Source organism: Chiloscyllium plagiosum, unplaced genomic scaffold (assembly GCF_037043375.1).
Source record: "Chiloscyllium plagiosum isolate Xiang-an unplaced genomic scaffold, Cpla_swu_hap1 HiC_scaffold_22, whole genome shotgun sequence".
Taxonomy (NCBI): Eukaryota; Metazoa; Chordata; class Chondrichthyes; order Orectolobiformes; family Hemiscylliidae; genus Chiloscyllium; species Chiloscyllium plagiosum.
The window spans coordinates 36,268,399-36,284,957 of record NW_028270160.1 but is presented as its reverse complement, the minus strand read 5'-3'; the positions used below and the strand labels follow the sequence as shown (position 1 = coordinate 36,284,957).

Sequence of the window (16,559 nt, the reverse complement as noted above, 5' to 3'; positions counted from 1 at the left end):
GAACCTGGGTCCCTCGTGCTGTGAGGCAATGGTGCTAACTACTGACCCATCATGCTGCCCATCCTCGCCAGAGATGGCAACATTTGAACAAATTCATGATATGACACATATAGTGTGAACACTACAGTCCCATTTCACCATGCAAGAAATTCAGATGAACTAAAGATACAAAGAAACAAAACCTTTAGCTGTAAGCGGTCTGATTATTGTTTAACTAACTAGATTGCAATTGTTTTAGCAACAATCCATCTTCTTTCTCTTGGACCTACTAATGGTCTATACTTCATACCATACTTTAGTGCGTCAATTTGTGCAAAAACACAAATGAGTCTGTGTAAATGGATTCTTAGGAAATTATTCTGCTGATGTCGACATGTCAGCATGCTGTGCTGGCACTTCAACCTACAGTGTGGATCCTCACATCACAGCTCACAGTTTGTGCTCGGCTGTGGGAGGAGGAGGAAAGCAGAGACTTGGGGTCAAGCAGGTTACGTCCCAAGATGTATACACTTATCTCCCTCAGAGTGACTAGAGTGTACCATGGGTGCAGTCACTGATTGTCTAGCTGGGCAAATACATAGGAAGCGTGTTAACTGAATGTGAACATCAAGAGGAGAAATAAAAAATGCTGCTGCTGCATTATTTCATCTGACTATACGTGCTGTCTGAATAGATCAAAACATCGAAAATTCAGGAACAATCAGGGAGGTCAAAATCAGGTCGAAATGATTTCAGAGCTCATCCTTAGCAACATCTAATTAATATTACAACCATAACTGTAAGAGCAGGATCTTAACAGAATTCCTAATTTAGTGAGATAGTTAATTTTGCCATCAAAAGAGCATAAAGAACGAATCTAAGCTTGGTAGTGGAAATTAGACTTTTATGATCTTCCCCAAGAGACAGAACAAGGAAGTAAAAGGAAAGATTTCATTATTATAGATATGATGATTTCATCATCTTTTTCTCTGAAAGGTTTAATTTTTGTCACAAGTCTATAAAGTGTGTAATAGAGTGCTAAGATGATCCAGGCCACATTTATACAGTATATTCACTGACATCTATTATATGAAATATAATGATTACTAAGAGTCTGCTACAAGCAATTTTGCATTAATCACGTTGGGAAAAATTAGAAAATATAGATTTGTACGGCCAAGTTAATACCTGGATCACAATGTATAATATCATCTTTTCTTGCATGAAGCAATTAAAAGTCATGAATCGAGAGTCACGAATTTTTAAATTTTTCAGACATGCATTTTGAAACCAAATGCAATGCACAAAGCAATGAAATTCATATGTAAATACATAATTTGCCTCTGATTCACGTCGTTTATTCAATTAGCCTGTAGCACCAGGAACTGCGTGGATAGTTGTTGAATATGATCATAAGCCACATACCTGTGGTTTTACAGTTCACAAGCCATGCTCAAAATAACCTATATAAGCTCAGTTATGTGTAATTCAAATTGTTTTGTATACCTGTGTTATATGTTTTCAATTCAGTTTTCAACCACTATTCAGATCAGATCTCACATGCAAACGCACACAAATAATTTTTAAAAACTGGTAAAAACAGCACATTAGCAGGCACATAACTTTATGTGTAGATATTAAAAAGGGTACCATTTTGGTTAGAGCTGAAGGGAGAATTTTCAATTGCAGCAAGAGGCCTCTTTCTAAACATGAACCGATCACTTTTTGTTCGGATGCTGATAAGCTGTGGAGTATTTGCAGCATTTCCAGTTGCTATTTCAGAATTCTAGCACAAACAAACTCAAATTACCTTGTTCTTCTAAAATACCATTCGGAATCTTCTTCTCTCCCCCAATGACAACGTCCTTTTTTCTTTTCCTTAATCTTAAGATATACATAAAATATAAGCACGTGTGCAAGTCATAAATCCCTGACGACTGGCATGTTTCTTATTCTCACATAAAGCACTTACTTTGAAGCAGAATTTAAGAATTTTTTTTGCAGTACATTCTTTAAATTCACACAGTTAAAATAGTGAAACCTTAAGATATAGCAGCAAGGTATAGAATATTCATGTTATGACATGATTTTAAAGCAAAAATCTGAGCAAAAGTACCTTCTAGGAAGTTAGTAAAAGCAAATTGCGTAACTGACTTATAAATAGATAACAACAGCTTCAGAGAAATAATCTGTTGTTTTAGGATGCACGCATAAGAAAGCAAGTTAGAAATGTGGCCGTTAGGCCGATATGACTTGAACCTGAAGAAAAGGAAATGAGTAATTTAGTTGAGATACGAAGCAAGTCAGCACAAGTAAGCTTGGAACTCCTTTATGTTAACACTGAAGGAAGTGTTGTGAAAGAAGCAAGACCCAGCCTGGATGTCTGCTATGTTACATACAAAATACTTCTGCCTTCTCGATGTTGTAAAAGTTAGATTCTTCCAGCCTCTCTCAAAGCGCTCTCCTGAACCCTTATCAGCAGCATCAACATTTGAATTGGTGGGTTGGGCAGTACTTGCATTTCCTACTCTAAGCTGTCTTCCTGTGTGGCTTTAAATAAGAGTTGCTCCACCTATTGACTAGTGGAGGTTTTGATCCTTTCTTTGATTTGAGTTTGTTAAATAAAGATGGTTCCTTACTGTAGAGGATTGTTTCAAATATTTGGATGCAAACATAAAAAATTGCAGTGCACAAGGAATCTTTCAGCAACAATGGGATTGTGGAAAAGATGTACAAGTGCATTATGTCACCATGAAAATTTAAAAACCCTTCACTATGCAATGCATGCATGCTATCAGTGAGGCTGTGGTCTAGATGCTCTGATCTGGATGCAGTTCTAAGCAGTGCTTTGATCAGTTGTACATTTCCGTGGTCAACTCATTATCAAAATGGTTGCAATTTATAGGTGTAGGTTTATATACATGGATGATGGTAACCACTGTGGGAGGAATGACAGAATTGACATTCAGGTGAAGTATAAAGAAATGCAGGCAACTAGAGGGGAAAATGGTAAGCTAGAGAGTGAGTGGGGAATTAGGGATAGGATCATTGACAGGCTTTATGTTGAAGAGGCACAGAAGCTCTCAAGAAGTTAAAGAAAAGACAATATGAATTCACATTAATTTTTTTAAGATCAACACAACAGCTTTATTTCTGAAGTTGAAATAGTGCTGCATGAGGTGGTGAAAGAGAGGCTGGCACTGTTTATTTGCAGAAATGAAAATGGATTGGAACTGTTAATTAAAATATCCCACATCAGCCAAATGCTGCTGAATGTTCGGTCCAGCCTTTTGTTGACCCCAGATTCAACTATTCCAATACTTTCCTCAATGGCCTTCAACACTCTACAATCTGAGAGCTTCTGACTCTTTATTGAAAACTCTGCTGTTATTCTGTAACAAATATCATTACCTTGGTCCCTGCCATCTTTTGGTTCTCGTTCCCTCAGTGATAGACACCAGCATTGGTTAGGCAGAATAAAGGTCAAATTGAAAGCCAGTCTGAGCAGTGGCAACCAGTTAGCATGAAAAACCCATTAGGTTCGCTAATGCCCTTCAGGAATTTTGAACTTTGCCATCCTCACCCTTCCTGGCCTACATGTGACTCCAGACCTGCAGTGTTATGCTTGATTCTTAACGTCCATCTGAATTGGCTGAGTGAGCAACTTGGATCAACGGCAATTATGGATGGCCAGCAAATGCTGGCCTTACACGGGACACCCACATCCCAGAAACAATGCAGTGACATCCACTCCTGATGGAAGTGTGGAACTACTAGGTCTCTGATTGGGCCTTGCAGCCAATCCAATGGCAGTTCACGAAGAAGCTGTTTCTGGTAAAATTGAAGTAGAAGCCCAGCTGTCATCCACTTGACTTCCATTGAATCCTCAAACTAAATACTAAAGTTCTATTTTAACTTTTCAAATTGATGCCCTTTCCTTCTGAAAAATGATCATTACCTTGAAACACTGAACTCTACTACACTCTCTCTTTCAGACACTGCCTGATTGATATTTCCTGTACTTTCTAATTTAATTTAAGATTACCAACTTACACCGTATTTTGCTTTTGTATTACAGAGGAAATTGAGAATGATTTAATTTTCTGATAATTTTAAAGGAACTGTTCACTGATTTAGATAAGTTCCTTGGGTTTTTATTTGGTTGAAGAATGCCTGATGACATAGACAGAAGTATTAAACTCTTTTGTCACTATGGCAGAGCTATTAGAAAATGATTTGTAGAACACTGAGCAAATTGCTTTCACTGTGCACTTCATAAATCTCAGAAGCAACTAGTTAATGCTTTACTAGGGATGCTTCCTTGAGGCACTTCACAAGTCATGTTACATTTAGATCATGCACAAAATTTGTTATAATGTTGTAAAACGCTACAAATTTCTTGTCAGGAACATATTGTTATCAATTATAGATATTTTTTTTTAAAAAAAAAATGTCTGAAATCTTACCTTAAATAAAGAACAACGGCAATTAAAGTCACAATCGCCAGTGGCACAATTACATATACAGGAATATACACATCTGTATAAAGTAGAGAAAATAATTTTGAAAAGGAACACAGATGCATTTAAATTATGCACTTCTTTTTCAGTAATGGCAGAAAAAGACATATTATTTATGTTTCTTAATTGGTTTCTCTCCAGAAGTGACTGGGTGCCACTGTGCTACAGGAATCTTCTAACACCAGAGCCACATGGTCGTTCCTCATGTGCAAGCTCAAGGCAGCGAACATTGGCAGGTTCCGTGGTTGCAAAAAGCAGCTAAGCCAGCCCTCATTTGTCCTGTTCGGGAATGTGTGCAATCCAGCAGCGATCGTCAGATAATGGTCATGATCAGGAAAGCCGTTTTCCACCTGAGCCCAGACCACCCTCTGAAGGGAACAGGAGGTAGTGGTCAGGAAGTCAATGCATGTACTCAGGCTCTCAGGGACTGACAGCAGTCTTGCAGGAGCTAAATTATCTCAAATGATTGGCCAGGATCAGTAAAAGAATTGTGAGCATTGTGGGCTTCTCCTACTCCCCAGACCATCATCAAGTTGCTACTCAGTGTGTCACACCTATCACCACTTGTTAGCTATCAAGGCTCAGGCCTAACATTCAGATACACCAACTCACTCTCAAATCCATTCCAATCCTGCCAGCCTCACATCCTGTTGCTTCCACATACCTCTACCTATTTGGCTATGGTGGGCACAGCATTCAAACAATACAACACAACCACTTCTCTCTTGCAGGGCAAGTCGGCCCATAATGGGAGGGGGAAGAACAGTGGGGGACTCCTGCAGTCCTGGGAGGAGATGCTTCTCCACTTCATGATGCTGACTGTGACAAGTCTGTGGCATGTGACATTGCTGACATCATTCAGGATAATGAAATACCCAGGCTTCATGCCCTTTCCCAACCCACCCCATCTCGATCCAGCTTTCCGGTACAATGAGAAAACAATGGATGTCACCACCACATCAACCTCTTGCACCTATTTCCCTCACTTCAACTTGCCCCTTCTGATGTTATGCTTTCAGATACTCAAAACCTGCTACCTGCTCTGTCACTGCATCCCAAAACAGAGAGGGAGGGGGCAATGGTACAACATTGATAAAAAGACCACCATGCCATTTGACTTGACAATAGCAGCCACTGGCTCAGATAAGGGCACTGCACATACCTTAAAACAAACATACAGTTGGGATTAAATGAATTAGAAGAGTAGGCCTCTTGAGCATACCCCACCACTGAATAAGTTCATGGTTGATGTGATTAAGGCCTCAATACCACACCACACTCCCTTGTTAATCAAGAATCTATTTATTATTACTTTAAAAGAGACTACCTCCACTGGTCTCTTTTTAATATTTTTTATTCACTTGTGGGACTTGGGTGTTAATGGCTGGCCAGCATTTATTACCTCTCCCTCGTTGCCCTTGAGAAGGTGGTGGTGAGCTGCCTTCTCAAACTGCTGCAGTTCACCTTTTGTGAGTTGACCCATAATGCCCTTAGGGAGGGAATTCCAGGAATTTGACCCAGCAACAGCGAAGGAACAACAATATATTACTCTCAGGATGATGAGTGACTTATGGGGTGCGAGGGGGGCTTGCAGGTGGTAGTGTTTCATGTATTTGCTGACCTTGTTCTTTCTAGATGGAACCGGTCATGGATTTGAATGCTACTATCTGAGGATCTTTGGTGAATTTCTGCAGTGGGTCTTGAAAACAATACACACTGCTGCAACTGAGTGGTTGAGGACATAAATGTTTTTGGATATAGTGTCAAGCAAGCAGGTTGCGTTGTCCTGGATGGTGTCAAGCTTCTTGAGTATTTCTAGATCTACACTCATCCAGGCAAATGGGGAGTACTCCATTATATTCCTGACTTATGCCTCGTCAATGATGGACAGGCATTGGGGAGTCAGGAGATGGATTACTTGCCACAGTATTCCAATCCACTGACCTGCTCTTGTATCCACTTACATGGCAAGTCCGGTTTAATTTCTGGTCAATGGTATCTCCAAGGATATTGAGAGTGGGGGATCGTAACACCACTGCAATTCAAGAGGCAATAGTCAAACCATCTCTTATTTGAGTTTGTCATTACCTGGCATTTGTGTGGTGTGAATGTTACTTGCCACTTGTCAGACCAATCCTGGATATTGTGCAGATCTTTTTGCATTTGAACATGGGCTGCTTCAGTATCTGAGGAATTGTGAGTAGTACTGAACATTGTGCAAACATCAGTGAACATCCCACTTTTGACTTCATGGTGGAGGCAAGGTCATTGAAGATGATGGTTGGACCTGGGACACTACCCGGCGGAGCTTCAGCAGAGATGTCCTGGAGCTAAGATGACTGACTTCCAACAACTACAACCCTCTAAGTGCCAGGTAGGACTCCAACCAGTGGAGAATTTGCCCCTGATATGCATTGAATCAAGTTTTGCTGGGGCTTCTTGATGTAAAATTGGGATGAATGTAGCCTTGATGTCAAGGACTGTCACTCTCACTCTCATCTCACCTCCTCATCTCTGTCCTCAAATGGGACTCCCCTTATTTCTCAGCAGTGTCCCTTGCCCCTAGTTATATTGTTGCCTACCAGAGAAAATATCCTTTCAGCATCTACCGAGGCATATCCGCTTAGATCATATATTTCAATAAGTCATCTCTCATTTATCTAATTTCCAATGGAAGCACGCTGAATCTATCCAATATTTGTTCATAAAATAATCCCCTCATCCCAGAGTCAATCAAGTTAACTTTCTCTGAACTGCTTCTAATACATTAAAATCCTGTCTTAAATTATGAGACTAAAACTGGATACAGTACTCCAAAAAGACCTCACCAATATTTTATACAGCTATGGGAAAGTATCTCCATTTTTCTATTCCATTCCCCTTCGATTAAATGAAAACATTCCATTTGCCTGCAAAATCACTCACTGTACCTGTAAGGTTTTTTAAGGTTCATGTACCTGCAAACCCAGATCCCTCTGTACCTCACTGAGCTGTGCAATCTCTTCAGTTAAATAATAAAGAACAAATAACAAAGAAAATTTACAGCCCAGGAACAGGCCCTTCGGCCCTCCAAGCCTGAGCCGATTCAAATCTAATGTCTAAAACTGTCACCCAATTCCTAAGCATCTGTATCCCTCTACTCCCCACTACTCATGCATTTATCCAGACGCATCTTAAATGAATCTACTGTGCCTGCCTGTACCACCTCTGCTGGCAACGCGTTCCAAACGCCCACCACCCTCTGTGTGAGGTACTTGCCACGTGTATCCCCCTTAAACCTTCCACCTGTCACCTTGAAAGCGTGACCTCTCGTTATTGAATCCTTCACCCTGGGAAAAATCTTGTCTCTATCCACCCTGTCTATACCCTTCATGATTTTATAAACCGCAATCGGGTCCCCCCTCAATCTCCTTTTTCCTAATGAAAATAAAGCTAACCTACTCAGCCTTTCTTCATAGCTAGAACCTTCCATACCAGGCAACATCCTTGTAAACCTTCTCTGCACCCTCTCCAAAGCATCCACATCCTTTTGGTAATGTGGCGACCAGAACTATACACGATATTCTAAATGTGGCCAAACTATGCTGCTCATCCCTTTGTCCAGTCAAAGAGCTCTGGCTCACAGGATTGGCACATGGAGAGTCACTGAGCCTGAGTGGACTGCAGCCAGGCCATGGGAAAAGGACAGCTTACCACACAGCAAAGTTGTAGATACTAGGGCTCAGATTAAAATTTGCTGCAGGAGAATCCTGATGACAGGATGCATTCCAAGATTTGGATGGATTAGCATGCTGAGCAGACAGCCTTCTGTTAAAATCAATGAACACTGAAAATTCCTCTTTCAAGTTGGCAGAGGCCATCTCACAAAGCCTCTCTTCCCCATCGCCTTGGCTCCAGCTCTCTGACATCCTGCAGATATAGAGGCAATATAACTACTGTCCCATACCTAGTTCAGCCTGTGCATGAATAGCTCGCATATTTTTGTCCTCATACTCTTCATATTCTGTTAGCTGCATTGTTTCTCAATCATTAGTTGTAATAAACCAAACATACAAGAACACAAGAAGTGCCAGAAGATTAATTTTATTAGTTTGCGGCTCATTGTAAATTCTTTTTTGATATTTACTTTGAACAGCTGCAAGTTTACATGGAATGTTTGGCTGCTTCCAGTCTTAGTGAACAATATAGTTGAGATAAACAGCTGACAATTCCCCACTAAATATCTGCTTGGTAGATAATGCAACAACTTGCCAGGACATACTGGATCAGTATTTGCAGATTGTAGCTGTGCAGTAGCATGGGACAATTAGAAACTCTGTCTTCGCCGGTGGGGTGAGCCTATTTACATCATTCCAAGCCATTCTTTAAAAGGTACAACTGGAATCTGAGAAATGTGTACAAACATTGAGGTTCAGACAACTCCAGGATATTGGGCTCAATTCTTAGTGTTGAATCGCAGGGGAGGTGACAGCCTGGTGGTATTATCACTGGACTATTAATCCAGAGACCCACGTAATGTTCTGGGGACCTGGGTTCAAATCATCCTGCCATGGCAGATGGTGGAATTTAAATTCAATATTAGAAAAGAAAGTCCTTTATTTCCTTCCTTTAGGGAAGGAAATCTGCCATCCTTACCTGGTCTGGTCTACATGTGACTCTCGTCCCACAACAATGTGATTGACTCTTAACTGCCTCTGGGCAATTAGGGATGGCTAATAAATGCTGACCAAGGCAGAGACACCCTCATCCCATGAATGAATTTAAAAAAAGAATACAAGGTCATACAGGAGCACCTGTTAGTATTGCAAAAGCACATCGGCAAATTAATATCGGTCACACCATAGGAGTGAGAAAGGAGAAGAAATACTATCGGGGGTGAGGATTCAGAAGGACTATGGTTCAGTGGCCAGGATGAGATAAGATCTCAAGAGCTGGAGTGGCAATGATTACAGTGGTACTTGGCAGGTCGACAACTTCCCAATTGTCCCATGAAATGTTAGGTTTACCACGTTCAGCCAGCATTGACACTGTCTGCCTCTGGATAAACTACACACTGAAACATGTGTAAGAGCTTCTACTTTTGCATCTGCAAATAATCTTTTATCACCTTCAGGCGCATGGCTGTCTGTGACTTGTTTTTACACAGTATAGTGAGAAAAGACTACTTTCATTTTTCAACATTTGCTTATTAAGTTAAATAGTGGAAGTGGATGACATATACGTATTGAATATAGAGTTAAATTACAAATGCAAGTTCCCAGCAAATGCCTTCTCCTGAGACTGCCAGTCAAGGTTATTTAGCCTTTACAAACTTTACTTTATTCTCCACCAACCCATGGGTTTAAATGATCTGAAATTTGTTCACGGTGAATTTATAGGAACATTTTAGCTCCATGAGAGCTGTGTATAAATGCAGCGCTGAGGTTGTCAAAGGCCTGACAACTTGCCATCTACTGACATGACATGAAAAGGCTGCACTTACTTGTGTCACCACACTACAGGGAGCACTTCCTGCAGAAGCTGTGACAGTGCCTGTGATGTCATCGGCAGTGACATCACAGGCAGCTGCCTGCATTAATGATGGAAAAGGCAGATTAAATAAAAATGCAGCATTTAAGATTTCTTCCAACTACCCTGTACCCTTCTGCCTTCAACACACTGCCTCCTGCTGCTACCAGGCTGTTCCTCATCCCCACTTACTACAGCTTCCCCTTTTCAGACTCTCTCCCTCTTCCCCAGAATCCCACCTTCACTATTCTCTCACATCCCCTCATTGATCCCTTCACTGCTGGCTTATTTCCCTGTACTCCCTCCCATATGGATCCCGTTCACGGCTTCCTTCCATTCCCTGTGCTCTTTTCCACCAATCCCTCCTATTTGAGCCATTGGCAAAGGGTGGAGTTGGGGGATATGTCAGGTAAACAACGAGGAGCTGCAGAAAGGATTGGGGATTTGGGAGTGGTGAGGTAGAGGAGGAGGTGGCAATGGTATTGGTCATCTGTAGCAACAGGAAAGGGCAAGACAGAGTGGGCAACGGGCAGGAGCTGAGTTTCAGGAAGTGGTGGCCAGCAGTGAATGTGTCATCATAAAGTTTGCCTCTGTTTTTTGGAACTGGGAGAAACCATGTATGTTAGCAGATAGAATGGAAGATAACTTCCTAATTTTCTTTTCCTGCTCAGCAGCTACAATTAAAAAGCAATAGTGCCGTTCTGGCACCATTATTCTTGATAAATACTTTTGGAATCTGGTCATCCACAGTAAAGGCTCGAAAGCGCAAATTTTAACAATCAGCTCCAATAAATATGGACAATATCAGAGCCCCATTACTTACGGTTCGAGTCAGCAGGGGACTTTGAGGTTTGCGGTGTCAAGTTTGCAGATAATTCCATTGAATTTTGAGTTGTTGACATCTGTGAATTTATATCTTCAGATGTATTTGTCATCATGGCACTGCATGTAAAAAACAAAAAGGTATTCTATCAAAAATGTGTGGCATTTTCAGCACTGCAGACAAGAAGTGTAAAACTACAAAGAGATATTGATAGATTAAGTGAATGGGCATAACTTTGGCAAGTGGATTCCAATGTTGGCAAAAATGAAGTCATCCACTTTACTCCTAAAAAAACGTCATGGTATTTTCCAAATTCTGAAAAGTTGGAAACAATGAAGGTCCAGAAGATGATTAGGGCTGAAGTACATATGTTAACATCCCGTGTATAGTTATAAAAATGAATTCGAAAGGCTAATGGAATGCTGCCCTTTACATCCAGAGGACAAAAAGTAAAAGGGCAGAGTTCATGCATGAGCTCTGCACAGCCCTGCTTGACTGTACCTGGAGTACTTCAAGTGGTTATTGGTATTATATCATAGCAAGAATATACTGGCCTACACTGGAATGTTACCTGGAATCGAGAGATAAGCAAATGCAACTAAACAGCTTTAGGGTTGATTTCTCGGAATATAAAGGGTAGAGAATGATTGGATAAATGTTTCAAGGTATTAAAAGGAATGGTTAGATTCAGCAGAAAGACATTATTTCTGCTGATTGGGGAATGTAGCACAAGACCTTTCAGGAGTGAAATTATGAATCACAGATGTAAATTTGGAACTCTTCCACAAAAGGCAATTAATGCTAGAAAAATGGTAAATTTTAAAACTGACATTATTAGATTTTTGATAATCAAACACATTAGTGGATATGGAGCAAACATAGTTATCTAGTGATAATGGGTCACTTACTTTGCTTTCTCTCCACAGATGTTGGTGGACCTATTGAATTTCTCCAATAATTTCTGTTTTGGTCATAGTCACACAATGTTGTGTTGAGGATCACCCTTGATCTCAGTGCTTGGTAGAACAGGTTAAAACTGCTATGTGGACTACTCCTATTCCTACATTACTATATTTCAAAAGTTTGCAAACTTTAAAATTTGAAAATCACACAACACCAGGTTATAGTCCAACAGGTTTAATTGGAAGCACACTAGCTTTCGGAGTGACGCTCCTTCATCAGGTGATTGTGGAGGGCTCGATCGTAACATAGAATTTATAGCAAAAATTTGCAGTGAGATGTAACTGAAATTATACATTGAAGAATTGATTGTTTGTTAAGCCTTTCATCTGTTAGAATACAGTGATAGTTTCACTTCTTTCATGTGTAAATCACAAAACCCTTTTTTTTAAAGTTGCATTCTCGGGTTAGCTGTTAACAATGGTGATAGCTAGACAATATGTTGAAGGTGTTAGCCCCCTGTGTTCTCCGTCTATGACCTGATGTTTAGATTGATTCCAATCTAAAAAGTGAAATAACAGAGTTTTACATAAATTCATGCAGTTTTTGAGCTCAGAGTTCGACATGAATCTAAAATTTGACTCTTCAAACCCAAACATAGGTGATTTATACTGAATGCAACATGCAACTATCATTTATAGAATACCAACCATGTTAGATACTTGCAGAATACATAGCAATAAGGATGAGTTGGTACGAGCTTGGCAAGTGATTTAATGTGAAGATTCAGGCATAATTTGCAAACTACTTGCACATGTTTTATAATTGGCATGTTCAATGCCTCGCACATATATCTGAATAACTGATGATGAACTTATTTTAAACTAGCCTGTGAAATCTTCACCAGTTCTTTCTTTTTTCACATATTTGGATACAAAGCAAATTTCAACTTTGACAGAGCTCAGAACGGAAAATGCTAACACCTTGCACTTCTTAATTGATGGATTTGGACCAAGCAGAAATCATTACTTCTGGTCGAATCAGGAAACTGTTGTTATCAATATCCAGCAGATGATACGTTGAGAAACAAGGAAACTATTATAAACCAGTTAATTACTGCTGCCAAATCTGGTTGACGTCATGGAGCATGAAAGGGGAAAACCAAGCAGGAGATGACAGCACGAAATGTACACATCTCTGAAGCTTGTGAAGTGATGCCACACAAGACAGGAGATCTTCACCAAGCTGAGTGTGCTGGCTGCCTCCCAAGATAGTGGCAGTTATGCTTACAATGGCCCACAAACATGGCTATCTGAGAAAACAGAGTGTTGTTATCAGATAACATCTTAATTACATCACTTCGACATAGCAAGAAGGGCTCAGGGTAAGGAAAGTTATAACCTACGACGCCCAATGTATACCCTCCAAAACTTTAACAAGAGAGAGTGTACATTGATTGGATTGGAGTGGAAACAGCTTTATCAGCTTTATATACCCAGCCAGATGATTTGACGGACACTGCATTCTCTGGTAGGCTACACGACTGTTTGTAGAGAAAGCTGAGGTGTCGTCATCAGATTTTGCCCAATGGCAGGAGTTTCTAGGGCTCTGATCCTACCTATTCTTACTTCCCTCTTGTTACATAGGGACACTCTAACCTCCTCCCGCCACCCACAAAGGGTTCAAGTCCTCCCACTGTGTGCAGAGGGTACATTTCTCTACTGGTGGCAGTCCAGCACAATGTGGGATAATTTTTAGACTCTGGGACAGGCCTTTCAACAGGCTGCATGCTGGAACTTTTCCTCAAAAAGCTGCCAGTTCATTGATTAGCGTTTTTTGTAACGATTGAAGGGTTATAGAGTCAATGCAGGTAAATAGTGTTTGGATGAAGAGCTGCTATAATTAGCCAGATCTCATCAAGTGGCAGAATAGGTTGGAAGGGCTGAACAGCCTACTCCTCGGCCTATGCTTCTACATCATAGTTTGTGTCTAATCCAAGTTCTTGGAAAGATCAACAGAATAATGCCTGAGGAGCAGAGATAACATCGAGGAATTGAAGTTTGTTTGGAGAATTAGATTCTCATGGTTTTTTTTATGTTGGATCCACCCAGTTTTTGTGGGAGGGCATTCCTTTTTTATGTACAGTATTACAAATCTCACATCTTTATGTTTGGGGTCCTATGGGAAAGGGAAGAAAGAAAGAACTAGTATTGTTATAAAGTCTTCAACATTCTCAAGTTAGTTCAAAGCACGCTCCCTATTTCCTCAATTGCTTTATTAAGACTCACACTTAGACTGTTGTTCACAACCCACTAACAAGTTCTGACAGGTATACTCAGTTGTCAGCACAAATAGAAGAACATTCTTATGTGATGAAATTCCCGGTCATTCCATACCTTATGATAGTATGTGTGCATATTGGATGTCATAGTGCAGAGGCATTAGCTCACGACCACATATAGGAAACTAATGGGATGTTCAGAAGTATGTCAGAAATCAACAGCAGCACCTTCTCAAGGATGTAAAGGAACTTTTAAAGAAATCTAAAATGGCAAAATAACTGATATTTATCTTCAATCAAAATCATCAGGTAGGAGCTAAAATGATTACAGACAATCCACTGGGGGCAGGAAATTGTAAGGTGGATCAGTTTGGGTTCCCAAAAACCATTCGGGCTTTGGGGGAGAAAAGAGTCAATGGAATATCACTTTAATTGACCCAGCCATGAGTTTGGGAATCAAGGAGTGATAGGCAGTCTTGCCTGCATTCTCACTAAGTATTGTCTTGATTTAAATAAACCCTCAACTACTACATCAGCTCTCATTTCTCTACTTCGCTTTCAAAGATCATAGAATATCTCGAGAGAGCCTGGATGCCAGGAATCCAGGGCAGGGCAGAAGAGGGAGCTCTGCACCTTGGAGGGTGGTGGAAACAGGCCACACACCTAGTTTAAGGAGGTTTGGCTTATGTATTAATATCATGAGTGCATTCCAGATACTATACTGAGATGGATGAATACTGGGCACCTATTCATGCAAACTGATATGAACAATTCATACTTGATACAGAGATCAAGCTCTTCTTTTAGTCATAAGCAATTGAAGTTAATGTCATAAATACCTTACAATAAAGTAATAGGATTAAAGTTTACTAAATGACAAATCAGTGAGTACCAGTATACCATGATCTACGAGGACAAGTAGCAGGGGTAACACCACAATCATTCAAAATGGTTGCCAGTGTCAGATCTATAACCTTCCAATAACTTCATTGTATCACCATTTTGTCTTAATTTATTGTATAAATTTTGCATGGGATTTACATGCTATTCATGAATGAATGCTATCACCACTGAAGAAATACCTGAGATCTTAAATAACAAACCAAAAATCCATTCATATGCTCTTAGGGAGTCACGTGAGAATCATTCATATGTTTCAAAGAAGAGTCTGATCATATTCAAAGCTCTAACTTTGTTCCTTTCTCCACAGATGCTGCCAGACCTGCTGAGGTTCTCCAGCACTTGCTGCATTTTTTATGTCAGTTCTCCAGCATCTGCAGCCTTTTGCTTGTATTTATTCATTCAGGGCAGGTGACTAAGGTGTCAGTGGGGGAGCACTTTGGGGCCAGCGACCATAATTCTATTAGATTTAAAACAGTGATGGAAAAGGATAGACCAGATATAAAAGTTGTAGTTCTAAATTGGAGAAAAGCCAATGTTGACAGTAGTAAGCAAGAACTTTCAAAAGCTGATTGGGGGCAGATGTTTGCAGATAAAGGGACAGCTGGAAAACGGGAAGCCTTTAGAAATAAGATAATGAGAATCCAGAAAAAGTATCTTCCTGTTAGTGTGAAAGGAAAGGCTGGTAGGTATAGGGAATGCTGGATGACTAAAGAAATTGAGGGTTTGGTTAGGAAAAAGAAGGAAGCGTATGTAAGGTAGAGACAGGATGGATCGAGTGAATCCTCAAGAGTATAAAGGCAGTAGGAGTATACTTAAGAGGGAAATCAAGAGGGCAAAAAAGGGGACATAAGATAGATTTGGCAAGTAGATTTAAGGAGAATCCAAAGGGTTTTCACAAATACATTAAGGACGACAGGGTAACTAGGGAGAGAATAAGGCCCCTCAAAGATCAGCAAGGTGGCCTTTGTGTGGAGCTGCAGAAAATGGGGGGAGATACTAAATGAGTATTTTACATCAGTAATTACTGTGAAAAGGGATATGGAAGATATAGAATGTAGGGAAATAGATGATGCCACCTTGCAAAATGTCCAGATTACAGAGGAGGTAGTGCTGGATTGTCTTGAAACGCATAAATGTGGATAAATCCCCAGGACCTGATCAAGTGTACCCTAGAACTCTGTGGGAAGCCAGAGAAATGATTGCTGGGACTCTTGCTGAGATATTTGTATCATCGATAGTCACAGGTGAGGTGCTGGAAGACGAGGTTGGCTAATGTGGTGCCACTGTTTAAGAAGGGCAGTAAAGACAAGCCAGGGAACTATAGACCAGTGAGCCTGACATCAGTGGTGGGCAAGTTGTTGAAGGGAATCCTGAGGGACAGGATGTACATGTATCTGGAAAGGCAAGGACTTATTAGGGATAGCCAACATGGCTTTGTGCATGGGAAATCATGTCTCACAAATTTGATTGAGTTTTTTGAAGAAGTAACAAAGAGGATGATGAGGGCAGAGTGGTAGATGTGATCTATATGGACTTCAGTAAGGCGTTTGACAAGGTTCCCCATGGGAGACTGGTTAGTGAGGTTAGATCTCACGGAATACAGGAAGAACTAGCCATTTGGATACAAAACTGGCTCAAAGGTAGA

At 40.5% G+C, this 16,559-nt stretch overlaps 1 protein-coding gene across 10 annotated transcripts in view; it reads right to left on the bottom strand.

Moving 5' to 3' along the window:
- ptprea (protein tyrosine phosphatase receptor type Ea) overlaps positions 1-16,559 on the bottom strand; it is a 276,393-nt gene that overhangs the window by 59,388 nt on the left and 200,446 nt on the right. For 6 of the 10 annotated variants that reach the window (XM_087998959.1, XM_087998962.1, XM_087998963.1 and 3 more), the window contains 3 exons: positions 10,831-10,949; positions 4,446-4,518; positions 1,790-1,863 (listed from right to left, as the gene is read on the bottom strand). In XM_087998959.1, the coding sequence (XP_087855085.1) occupies positions 1,790-1,863; positions 4,446-4,518; positions 10,831-10,949 (266 nt within the window). Of the gene's footprint in view, positions 1-1,789; positions 1,864-2,378; positions 2,484-4,445; positions 4,519-10,830; positions 10,950-16,559 lie in introns of those variants that run through there. The other 4 variants (XM_087998968.1, XM_087998966.1, XM_087998967.1 and 1 more) reach the window with 2 other exon arrangements.